The sequence below is a fragment of the Carassius gibelio genome, chromosome B9 (genome assembly GCF_023724105.1).
Source record: "Carassius gibelio isolate Cgi1373 ecotype wild population from Czech Republic chromosome B9, carGib1.2-hapl.c, whole genome shotgun sequence".
Taxonomy (NCBI): Eukaryota; Metazoa; Chordata; class Actinopteri; order Cypriniformes; family Cyprinidae; genus Carassius; species Carassius gibelio.
Genome location: NC_068404.1, coordinates 30287337 through 30300439, shown reverse-complemented (window position 1 = coordinate 30300439; position 13103 = coordinate 30287337). Strand labels below are relative to the sequence as shown.

The 13103-nt window shown below is 35.3% G+C and overlaps 3 protein-coding genes across 35 annotated transcripts in view; 1 reads left to right on the top strand and 2 right to left on the bottom strand.

Moving 5' to 3' along the window:
• The window catches only part of LOC127964887 (NACHT, LRR and PYD domains-containing protein 12), a 397699-nt gene that overhangs the window by 48431 nt on the left and 336165 nt on the right, over positions 1 to 13103 (top strand). The window lies entirely within an intron of this gene.
• Positions 1 to 13103, bottom strand: part of LOC127964942 (uncharacterized) — a 171511-nt gene that overhangs the window by 114608 nt on the left and 43800 nt on the right. The window lies entirely within an intron of this gene.
• On the bottom strand, positions 9043 to 12214 carry LOC127964941 (uncharacterized). The gene is made up of 5 exons (XM_052565503.1): positions 11771 to 12214; positions 11316 to 11696; positions 10919 to 10986; positions 10768 to 10811; positions 9043 to 9316 (listed from the first exon to the last, which is right to left on the bottom strand). Exons 1-5 carry the CDS (start codon positions 11973 to 11975, stop codon positions 9226 to 9228), a joined length of 789 nt encoding a protein of 262 aa, XP_052421463.1. The 5' UTR covers positions 11976 to 12214; the 3' UTR covers positions 9043 to 9225.

Below are 13103 nucleotides of genomic sequence, written 5' to 3'. Positions count from 1 at the left end.
TCTGGTCAGAGGAGAACTGGCCCCCCAACTGAGCCTGGTTTCTCCCAAGGTTTTTTTCTCCATTCTGTCACCGATGGAGTTTCGGTTCCTTGCCGCTGTCGCCTCTGGCTTGCTTAGTTGGGGTCACTTCATCTACAGCGATATCGTTGACTTGATTGCAAATTAAAACAGACACTATTTCAACTGAACAGAGATGACATAACTGAATTCAATGATGAACTGCCTTTAACTATCATTTTGCATTATTGAGACACTGTTTTCCAAATGAATGTTGTTCAGTGCTTTGGCGCAGTGTATTTTGTTTAAAGCACTATATAAATAAAGGTGATTGATTGATTGATTAGATAACTTGTGCCCCATTACTCTTCTTAATACAGATTACAAAGTGTTTACTATGACTTTGGCTTCTAGATTGAAAACTGGAATATCACAGATTATCAGTGTGATATCAGGATTTTTAAAGGATACTTCAAATCAAAATAATATTAGGTAATTTTTTATTTGACTGGATATGGTCATTTAATTGAAGAAGATGGGTTTATTTTATTTCTGGATTTCTATAAGGCCTTTTGACATGGTGGAACACTCTTTTATTTTTCAAACTCTTAAACACGATTCTCGGTAAAAAGAGGTATTAGACAAAGAGTGTGGTGTTCACCTTTACTTTTTATAATGGTTGCAGAATTCTTGTCTATTTTAATCAAAATGCGCAACATATCGGGCTTCAACTTAGAAGGAAATCATTTTATTATCAGTCAATAAGAAATGAACAGCAAATTCCTTTAGCACTCTGTATAATGATTTTTTTCAAAAGCTTCAGGTTTACAGTTGAATATGTCAAAATGCCAGCTATTGGTCATCCATGATCACCCTAGTATATGACTGTACAATATTTCAGTAAAAATGAATTGAAATACTCAGGGATTTGGTTATCTAAGAAAACAGATCATTAAAAAAACTAAATATTGATAAGAATCTAGAGAAGAGTAGATTAATAATGAACAATTGGTTACAACAGAGACATAACGATCTTTGGTAGAATCTTATTAACAAAAATAGAAAGTCCTTCTAGATTCATCTATCCATGTTTTTCCAAAGCAGTGTCTGCTAAAAAGATAAAGACGATAAATAAGTTCAATTTTGATTGGTCTTAAAATATTTGACTTTGATATTATGAATGGGTCATCGAACTTAAGTGTTTACAGTCTTTCATAAATAATGAATTTTCATTTTGGTTTGAGATTCATAAACTATATTTAAAAAAATGTGGTGGTATTAGTTTTATATTACAATGAGATTTTGAATAGTCTAAACTCCCCTTAAAACTTTCAGTTGCATGTTAACTTGATAAAGCTTCATTTCTTCTGTGGTGTAGTGAAGTGGACTGGTCAGCAGAAGGTTTCTGGATCAATCTCCAGCGGTGTGTCTTTACTCCCGGTGACTCCAGAGGGATCGAGATCCTGTAATAACAGCACTGTAACTCACTTCAGATAAAAGTGTCTGAAAAACAAATACATGTTAATGTAAATTTTTTTTGTGTGTCTTGGCCACAAACGCTCAAACGCTGCTTATTTCTTAAAGCTTTTTTCTTCAAGGTGCTACTATAATATTAATGCATGCATATATTTAATACAGTTTCTGTTTGGGGTCTTAAAGGGTCAGGTCATCTAAACATATAATCTCAGTCATTAATGACTTGCCTTCATTCTGTTCAATCCTTTGCCAAACACAAAAGGTGATTTTGGTCAAGTTTCTCCTGCTGGTTTGTGTTTATACAGTATCAGTCGATGGAGTCTGACTTCCAGATTCTTCAGGACATTATTTGATGATGCTTAAGAAGCTTTCATTGACTGATGTTGTATGAACAGAAACCTGACCAGTCTCACATCCTCAGTGTCTTCTGGTCTTTCTCTAGATGCTCTCTCTGCTCTGGAGTCACTGAGGATGAAGAGACCACAACAGCATCTGGCTCAGATGAAGCAGTAAGAGCTGGAGAGATGGAGCGTTTCATCCATGACACTCGATCTTCTTCATCCTCAGATCACACAGCCGTCTGCAGACATTTCAGATCCTGCAAAGATGCACAGACACAAAACAAAAGCAGTCATTTTAACAGCACAGTGTCATTTCATTTCTGTATTAGAAGTAACAGAATGATCTTACTTTATATTTTGTATCTATATCATGACCGGCATGGAAAAATAATTTGAATGGAGTGCGATTTTTCAGCTTTCCCGCTGGAAAACCGCACCTTGATCTCAGGTCTCCGAGTTAACAAAGCGGAGTCACAGAGCTTGGTTAGCAGCAGTAAGAAGGAAAAGAAGGATTGTCCCTTTGGTCTGATATATACACACGTATGTATGTGCATTTATATATATATATAAATATACAGAAATGTACGTTATATAAACAACTTTTTTTTGGATGTGATCAATCGATTTGACAGACTTAAATTAAATGTTACCTATGCATGAACCACATCTCCTGCATTATCAGTGTTATGCATATTGCATACCACCTGTTACAGTAATAAACGGCAAAATTTATCAATTCTGTATCTCTTTATTTGTGCATTATAACACACTGAGGTTAATTTGTACAGTTTACAATAACGCATATTAAAAAGTAAAGGGGCCGAGTAACTCGCTCCTTGACGCGGAAAATTTGTAGGTTCTGCACCCATCCATTTGTAAATTGCAGGTGAGACTCGAGAGATTTATCATTTTTAAACTGATCAGAGGTGTACGCTCTGACACTACAAACAAGGTTAGAAAACACATTGGGGAAGGTTACGAGCGGCAGCTCTTTAAGATCATCCGACCACTCTTTGTGTTTGTGCAGATTGAGTTCATTGATTGTCTTGATTTTTTTCTAAATACCGCATCTTTGCCTCCTTGTTGAGTTTTTCTTTATATGTAATCTTACACTTGATTTGTATGTCATGTCACTTTCACTTTCACTTTTTCTGATAAGCGTGTCCTCAAAAATGGCCGCGACTACCCAGAATGCAATGCGCAGTGACGTAGTTTCCCAAGCTCCATAGTAGGGAAGTATGCGATTTCGGGGGGCGTGACCAAGATGGCTGCCTGAACGGTCGCAATTTTGAGTGCTTGCACCAAGTTGTCCTATAAATATTGCTTATAAGCAGTAATTAGATGTTCTAATTCTTCAACAGCCTGTTGCATTTTGGCCAATTCTTTTTGCTTCACCATGGTTCGTAAAAGAGGCCTCTCAGCGTTTTCTGAAAAGGAAAAGGGCAATGCTAGTGCTGCTAGCACAAGCACACTCTCAGTGGTTAGCAGCGGGCATGATTATGTTGTCAGCATGAACGAAGAGGATTCATTTAGCCTGGCAGAAGAGGAGTTCCCAGCTCTGCCTGTTACTCCAAGCAAGTCACCAGCTGCTAAAAAAAGGCCAGTGATAATACGAGTGCTGATCTTTCCTCTCAGCTGGCGAACATAACGCAGCTGATTAACTGCCGCTCTGATGCGATAGAGCGAAAGATCACCGACCTGAGAGAAAAAGTAGATGCTGTGTCGTCTGATTTAAAGACTGTCACAGCAAAGGTGGCGTGCTTAGAGCGGCGCGTGGATCAAATTTAAAAGCCGGTCAACAAAATGGAGAGAAGAATGGATGATCTAGAATTTGAAGATCATAGGTATCCCAGAGGCAGCTGATGAAAATATTCGTCTAGAGGTTATCAAGATTTGTCGAGCTGTTCTTCCCAGCGAAAATGATAAGCTTCCAGGTGCCATTGATGTTGTTCACCGTCTCGGAAGTACACAACAGAGCAGCGGTAGGCCTAGAGCAACCATAATACAGTTTTCCACGCGCTCCTACAGAGATGCAGTTTGGAAGGCTGCCAAAAGCTCCTTGCGGGACAAGGGTTTTCAGTTCAGAGAGGACTTTTCCAAGGGAGATCGCGAGAGAAGGATGAAGTTGTGGCCGGAAGTTTAAAAAGCTCGAGCGGCTGGGAAAACTGCTTACTTTGTTGGAGGCATAGCCTTTGTACAAGGTCAAGGTGAAATTATCCCCACGGTCGACTGAGTTGGGAACTAATGCTGTTGAAGTCATGTTGAAATCTGATGAAGAGTTGAAGACATAAGACGCGTGTTTGCGTGATCTTATATGCATATCTGCACTTTGGGACAGTTACTGTTTCAAATGAAGCGAGATTTTATTTTTTATTGAAGAAATGCTTATTTGCACAAAATACAAGTCTTTATGGTGCTATATTTTGTGGTTGACCTTTTTGCCAACCACATTTTATTTTATTTTAATATATTGATTGTTATAAGAGGTTAGAAGTTTTTTGTTGTTCACAGTTAACTTTTTGTTGTTTGTCATTTTCCATTATATCTTTGAATGCCAGGGGTTTAAGAGAAAATGTTAATCGTAAGGCTTTGTTTTTGTTCACTAAAAGGTTTAATAATGACTTTGTATTTTTTCAAAAATCTAATTCTATTGCTTCTGATATTAATTTTTGGAGATCACAATGGGGCAGTGATATTTGGCTGTCTCATGGAACCGAACACTCAGCAGGGTTTTTTTGCCTGAAAAATAATTATAGAGGTGAGGTTTTGCATGCGGATAGTGATGAAAATGGCCACTTTATTTGCTTAATTCTAAAATGTTTTAGTGTGATTTTTATAGTAGTTAATATCTATGGATATAATAGCAAATCTGAAAATGACCAGTTATTATGTTTGTTGGAGGAAAGACTTACACATTGGTTATCCAAATTTCCTGATTCTTATTTAATTATAGGGGGGGATTTCAATGTTGTGTTAAACGAGTCAGTAGATAGGTGGCCTCCAAGACGACCTTCAAATTTAAATACTAATTTGAAACTGTTTATGGACCGATTTCATCTGATTGATATATGGAGAGAGAAAAATGTAGATGATATTGTGTATACTTGGAGTAACAAGGATGGCAGTAGATGTTCTAGGATTGATTTTTGGCTTGTCTCTAACCATTTTGATGGGAACAATATTTTGGTTAATGTTTTGCCAACACCATTAACGGACCATAAGGCCATATTAATTACAATTAATATTTCACCAAACACGAATTGTAACAAGTATAATTCATGCTGGAAAATGAATAGTTCTTTGCTTAAATTAAGTGCAGTTAAACAGGAATAGGGAAAACTTATTAATTATTATTGGATTAAAGCTAAAAAGGAAGGATTGTTTCATCATAATTGGGAATTATTAAAATTTGAAATTGGAAAATATTTGAGGAAGTTTGGTAGCACATTAGTTAAATCACAGCATCTTATGGAAGAGAAGGTTGTTAGTGAAATCTTAGCCATTTCTAACATTTCTATGGTGGACCTGGTAGAAGGACAGATATTGCGTCTAACAGAGCTGCAAAATGAGCTTGATAATATGTACAAAATGCGAGCACAAGGTGCTTTTATTCGATCAAGGCAAAAATGGTTAGAGCGTGGAGAACAGATGTCTGCTTATTTTTTTAATCTTGAAAAGTCGAGAGCTAAACTTAACTCTGTTTCTAAAATAAATATTAATGGATCTATTACAGATAATGTTGACGCAATTTCTAGTTTTTGCTATGATTATTACTCTAAATTATATACTTGTAAATTTAGTGAGCAAGATATGACTTCTTTTTGTAACCAGCTTAAGAATGTTAAAACAATTACTGAGGAGGACCAAAAGTTATGTGATTTACCAATAACTATTACGGAAATTAAGCAAGCTATTGAACATTTAAAATGTAATAAATCACCCGGTAATGATGGAATTACTTCAAAGTTCTATAAGCAGTTTTCTGATATTCTTGCCCCGTTTCTTTTTGAAGTATACTCTGAAAGCTTACAGTACTCACAGCTTCCTATGACGCAAGGTATAATTAGTTTGATTCCTAAGCCCAAGAAAGATTTATTGCTTATTGATAATTGGAGACCCATTATTTTGTTAAATAATGATTATAAAATATATAAAATATTTGCCCAGGTATTTGCCCAAAGATTCAAATTAGTATTAGATTCCATTATCGATAAAAATCAATCTGGGTTTATGAGAAACCATCATATATGTAACAACATTAGACTTATTTTTGATCTTATTGATTATTCTGACCTTATAAATGATGATAGCTTTATACTTTTTTTAGATTTTTTCAAAGCCTTTGATTCTGCTGAGCATCCTTTTATTTTCTACTGTTTAGAACACTTTGGGTTTGGGGTTTATTTCTGTAATGCTATGAAAACTCTTTATGCGGGGGGAAATAGTTCTGTGAAATTAAAGAATGGCACTACTCAAAGATTTAATTTGGAAAGAGGAGTTAGGCAAGGCTGCCCAGTCTCAGTTTACCTCTTTCTTATTGTTGCTCAGGTGTTTTGTCACTTTATTAAATCATCCAATTTAAAAGGAATTCAAGTGGAAGAGAGAAGTGTCCTGATAAGTCAGTTGGCTGATGACACGGCTCTTTTCCTGAAAAATGTTTATCAAATTCAGTCAGCGGTCAAGATCATTGAATTTTTTTCCAGTGCCTCAGGACTTTGTGTTAATTTACAAAAATGTGAACTATTTGCTTTAAAAAGTTGCCATTACAGAAATATATGTAATATCCCTGTAAAGGATTCTCCAACTTATTTGGGTATGGTTATTACTAAAAATGAGCAGGAGAGAATGTCACAAAATTTTGACCCAGTGATTAAAAAAGTAAAGAACAGATTTAATATTTGGTTGCAGAGGGACTTGTCTCTCAAAGGTCGTGTTCTGCTGGCTAAAGCGGAAGGTATTTCTAGGCTTACTTATATAGCTTCCTCAATACACTCAGATAATAAAACAAATAAGATAATTGATCAAATTATGCTAAATTTTTTGTGGAAAAAACGTATACACTATATTAGAAAATCTGTTATTGTTAATTCATATAAAAATGGAGGGCTTGATTATTTAGATTTTTCTATTTTAAATAACACTTTCAAAATTAACTGGTTGAAATATTTTCTAAAAAACACTGATTCTGTTTGGAATATGATATCTAAATTGGTTTTTGACAAACTTGGTGGACTTTCATTTTTGCTTATGTGTGATTATAAAATCGAGAAACTTCCAGTTAAACTGTCAGCTTTTCACAGGCAAGCACTTTTGGCTTGGAAGTTAATTTACAAGCATAATTTTTCTCCACATCATTATTACATTTGGAATAATTGTAATATTTTATACAAACATAAGAGTATATTTTTGAAAACTTGGTTTGATGAGGGCATTCTTGTGGTTGGTCAGTTGTTGAATTATCAGGGGTATTTAATGACTTATGATGAGTTTCTTTCATACTTCAACCTCCCTGTTTCCCCTAAAGAATTTGCCTCTGTAATTGTTGCTATCTCTTTGGGTGTTGTCTCTCTATGTAGAGGTATTTCATTCTCTAAACGTGTGTCTTTATTGCATCTTACTGATACGATTTGTGGTAAAGTTTGTTTTTCGACAAGCAAAAATAATAAGGCTATACGTTCCCTTTTTCAAAAAGAACTTGTAAGTAAACCACATGTTATTTTCTATTGGTCAAAGTTTATTGGAACTATTAATTGGAATAAGGTCTGGTTGTTACCTAATAAATATATTCTTACAAATAAGGTCAAGGAAATTTCGTTCAAGATACTGCATAAATTTTACCCTGCTAAACATTTTTTATCCAAATTTAACAAAGACATTGATGTAAATTGCTCATTTTGTTTTTTGCAGCCAGAAACTGTACCTCATATTTTCTGGCACTGTCGGTATACCAAAAGGCTGTGGTGGGAAGTTTCTAAATTTATAAATAACAAATTAGATTGTAATTTTCTTTTGTTATACGAACATGTAATATTTGTTTTTTTACAATATGAAAAGAGTATGGAAAAGGAAGCGTATATTATTAATCTTTTGATTATTTTAGTTAAGTTTCATATTCATAGGTGCAAATTTACTAATCAGAATCCTTTATTTTCTGTGGTATTGAAAGATTTAGAAAATTATATGGTTTCCATTAAGGACAGTACAAACAAAAAAGCTGTTAAAACCATGTATTTGTTGAATAATTTTAAGATTTTGTGAAATGTCAAAGCCTTTAATTTTTTGTTTGGTCTATTGAGTTTTATTTCTATTCAATTTTTGTATTTTACATTTGTGTATCTTTAACCCTGGCATTTTATTTTATTTTCTATTTTTATTTTCTATTTTTATTCTTTTTTTGTATGTGTGTTCATTTTCTGTAATTGTTATTCTTGCAATAAAAAAAAAAAAAAAAAAAAAAGCCGTAGCTATATCCCATTCCGTTCTAGTCTTTCTCGTCGAGTTGACTTGCGGGTATCATGGAATTACGTGTGATTGGCAGGTCTACAGGGCCCTTTTGTTTCTTTACTATGTAGTAGAATATTAAAAATAATTATTATATAATTTATATATAAATATAAATTTCACTGAAACAGATTACAGTGAAACATTTTTTCCAAGTCCATTGGTTTCCATAGCATGAAGCAGAGGGTAACTAATATTAAATAATTTTTGCAGCTGTGCACTGTATGTGAATTAAATAATTCAATATATCAAAATATTTCATTTTTTATTACAAAATGAAAATTACTGTCATAGTTATTCTAGCATGCAGTAATTTTTATAAGAGGTATGTTAATCTATTAAACATAAAATACTTATGTAACATTTGCAGGTATGTGACCCAACAGGCTTTAAATAAAAAACTTTTTAAAGCCTACCTCTCTTTTTTTTACAAACCAGGAGATGCAAGTCTGCCATCAGGAAACATATTATTTTCTTCCCTTTAAAGAAGCACCCCCCCCCCCAAAAAAAAAAAAAAAACTAGACTAAATGCAAGGAAACTTATAATAAATTGGCAATTACAATTATGACTATAAATAATAAAGTAACTCATATCTATTATTGTAATCAAACACTTCAAACATGACTACAAAACTTGAGTGACAATTTAGTAGCTTTTGGAGTATTATTTGGTATTTATGAGCTTATGCTCATGGACAAGAAACTTAAGATCTCGCAAGGTACACTGTTAAGCAGTTCAAGACCAATGCAAAAAGTTTTTTAAAAAGACAACTGTAAGAGACTAAACACTAAAAGAGACTGGGTACTGTGCAAAAACTTTACTGAAGAACAAACAGCAAGAAAAAACACTCAAAAATGAACTGCATTGAAGGGTGCTTGATGAGTCCAGGTGTCTATGGTGACTATGTTGTCATGCTGAAAGCTGGTTGGGATGTGGCGACTTTGGCACAATGTGTTGGAATTCACTCGCAGGCTCCCATGTGTCATCCCAGGTTTTGCCACTGTAAAACATCATAAGTGCACATAATGTTATTAGAACACAGAGCAAAAATCAAGATCACTGTCAGGTTTATGATTAATGTCTGCCATATTTTCATTTTACACAGTTTTATACTTCTATAACGTTACATCTCTTTTTTCTCAAGTACAAGGTCTGGCAGCTTTATTTACTAGTGTTACTAGTTACTTTTAATATTACAATTTTCCATACAGTTCTTGTACACTGAAAGCAATGTACTTAAAAATTTAGTGATTTCAAATTGTTTCTGATAAACTGAGGGATTAAGTTATATTAGTGGGTTGAGGAAAATCTCCTATTTGTTAGGAGAAAAAACACTCTTGGATTAGTTGAAAAGTGGCTACTTCTGACGTGCAGAGGCAGAATAAGTTTAGAAATTTCAACATGTTATCATATTGTGTTCCAAGCAGATTTGGCAGTTCTACCAACTCTGGATAAGGGTAGTGGTTTGTTTTTGTGAATTGTGGGGACATTTTATAGGCGTAATGTTTTTACACTGTACAAACTGTATATTCTACATTAGCAAACTGTATATTCTGCCTCTATAGCCAGGGACACACTTAACAACTAGCTGAAACATTCTGAGTTCAACACACAAAGACAGTTTTCTTTGACTAAAGCACTTTTAACAAGTAATTTAAATGCGACTGTAAACACTGACTAAACGCAACTGGCTATGAGTTGACACACTTGGGCATGATCAGTCGTAAGTATTAAATTACAGTCATAACAAGCCTTACAATCCTTAAGTGTGTGCCTGGCTTAAACCTACCCATCACAGGAAACTGTCAGCATTTTTTAATAAAAAAAACTGTTTAGTGTGTCCTCATAAACCATGTTTATATTGTAATACCCATGTCATTACACACATTTGTGTCCTTGTATACAACCATGTATACAAGAACGCACACACAAACACACTTTACATACTATAACTCTTTTTTTATGTGAATGGCACCTGTACCAATCCCTTTATTTGTTTTTTCTGTCTGATCCTCAGGATTGCAGATCTAGCTCTTCCCAATGCCTCTAGCTCATCGCTATTTAAATCAGAGTACTGACCATCGACCTCACACCAGTTTTTCTACAGGCTACCTCAGAGGATTATTTACTGCCAAGATCTGGGAGCTTATAACAAAAAAAATCTAAGTTACTTTTTCACATTTATTGACTGACAGCTCTCCTGTCCTAATGTTGAGAGAAATAAAGTGCTAAAGAGGTGTTGTGTGCGCTGTGTTAACATGATGGTTGTTGTAGCTCTCAGTCCTGCAGAGTTTAGCTCCAACCCTCATAAAAACTCACCTGCCTGTAGCTTTCTAGCAACCTTTCAGACCTTGATGATCTTGTTCAGGTGTGTTTGATTGTATTGGGTCATGGAATGGACTAATCCATTGCATTGAAATGGAATTAACTAGGAAATAAAACATGACTTACCACACAGTGCAAGGCAACCAGTGAACTTTCAATTCAGCTTTCCCCTACACAAACACAAACAAACACAAGTAATAATTTAACTTTAACTGTTTAAGCAATCACTGGATATTACCTTTGAAAGGCCAGCACATGGCCTAATAAGACATTTTACCTCATTTATTCGTTCCCCAGTTATTTTATCAAAAAGGAAAACCTTCTGCCTACTACATTTTTGACAACCTGAAATAATGAAAAGACAAGTTTTTTAAGCCACGAATGCCATCATGCTTTATAGCTGAATCACACAAGCCCATATTTATAAATTCACATGTGAGGAGATATGCAGTCTTTTCCATTCGTGTCAAAGTGAATTTGTTCCTGTTTTTGTCAATCAAGCAAAATGTACAGGATTGGTTTCCCAATGCCCTTGGACATTGGCCACTAACACAGAGCTAAATAAATATGTAAATAACAAAATACTGTGAACTGGCTATCAATGATGAAGTCAGCTTTGACTGGGAGCAATTTTATGAATAGTGTGGAGTAAGTTGTACCATGCAAAAAGTTACCTTTTCTTCTGTTCTTTACCAGTGGCACCTCCTGACTCAAAGGCTTGGAAATGGAAGAGGCAGATGGATATGGAGTAGAGACAGGGGTGGTAGAGTTTGACGCGGTAAAAGTGTTTAACCTTCTTTTCCTCTGCCGCAGTGGAGGTGGAAGAGGGGAAGAAAGTGAGGGAAGAACAGTTGTAGAAGTAGCAGAGGAAGGAGGACAGAGAGAGGTTGGAGAGAGCGAGCAAGACACAGGAACAAGATTGAGAAGAAATACAGTTTCAGGCTGCTTGGTGAGGCTCTCCGGCCGCTCCGCGGGGACGCTCTCCGGGTGCTCCGCGGGGACGCTCTCCGGCCACTCCGCGGGGACGCTCTCCGGCTGCTGGGCTGTGGAGGTTGCTAAAATACAAATTTAATATGTACATAGTAACAAAGAAATATACATGTATTCTAAACAAAAACATTACTCTTACCTTTTGTTAAGATAAACTCATAAGCCCTCCGCATCTTCTCCAAAAACACTTTGGTGACAGGAGTGGGGTGCAGATGCGTGATAATATCTGCCACCCACTTATTTGAAGCCCTTTTGTCCTGTTTCCCAATAAATAAAATTGGCTTGTATCCGACAGCCTCAAGTTTCAGCACCTGAAATGAACAAAAGCAGTTATTAAACTTCATTAGTTATTACACACATTAATTAGTTACAGTACACCCACTGATGTATTAGAAACATCAGTACTGTTAAATAAATTTCATTTAATGAAAAACAATGCAAGAAAATGAGCCATAACCCGTTTCATTAAGATTATTTTAGAAGACACATTACTCTTGAACTGTATACAATCGATCATCAATATAAGGTAAGGACAGAGGTACTGCTAGTTTCTGCCATTGCCATCATGACTTACTTAATACTTGACACAGAATACAATTTAATAACTCTTTAACAAAATGTATAAGTAAAGATGGATTCTTCCATGTATGAAATAAGATGTATGTAAATATGTTTCTAAAGGCCAGATCATATTAGTATGATATTTAGTATGTCAAAAACATGGCCTTTCGGTTTCACTTCACAATAATGTATGAAATATGAACTTTTTAACTTACTGCAATACGGGCAGAATCAATTATACGCCCAGCTTTTCTGCTTTTAAGGACAGATTTCCCCCACTGGCTATCCAGTGATGCCACTTTTTCTTTTATTTTGTTTTTGGTGGACAGGCTTCCAAAGCAGACATGACAAGTTTTCCTGCTTGCCTGATTGGGAGTCTGGCAAGAAGGGCAGGGCCTGAATTTGGGCCTTGTCATGACTAGACAAGAAATATACACAAAAACAAACAACAGATGGACAAACTGTTACGATAAAGAGGATTTTTAGGAACTATTAAGAGTCAAATAAAACAAATAAAGATGAAAATAGAGATAAAGATATAGAGAGAGCTAAAAAGAGAGTGACAAGTAAACTACAGCACAGACAGGTAAACAGGACAGACGTGGCTCTTAAAAGTGCCTTTATTGTGTGTGAGTGAGTGAGTGAGTGAGTGAGTGTGTTTGTCTGTATGTGTGGTCGAGGTTTGGAATAAAGAGCAGGCAAATTTGAAAGACCTGATGAGAGAGAAAAAAAATATATTAATAATTGAACACCTTACACCAGAGGTGTCAAACTCAGTTCCTGAAGGGGCTCAGCCCTGCTCCAGGAAACATACCTTTAACTTTCAAATAAACCTTAAGGACTCGATTAGCTGAGTAAGGTGCATTTAATTAGGGTTGGAACTAAACTCTACAGGGCTGCGACCCTCCGGG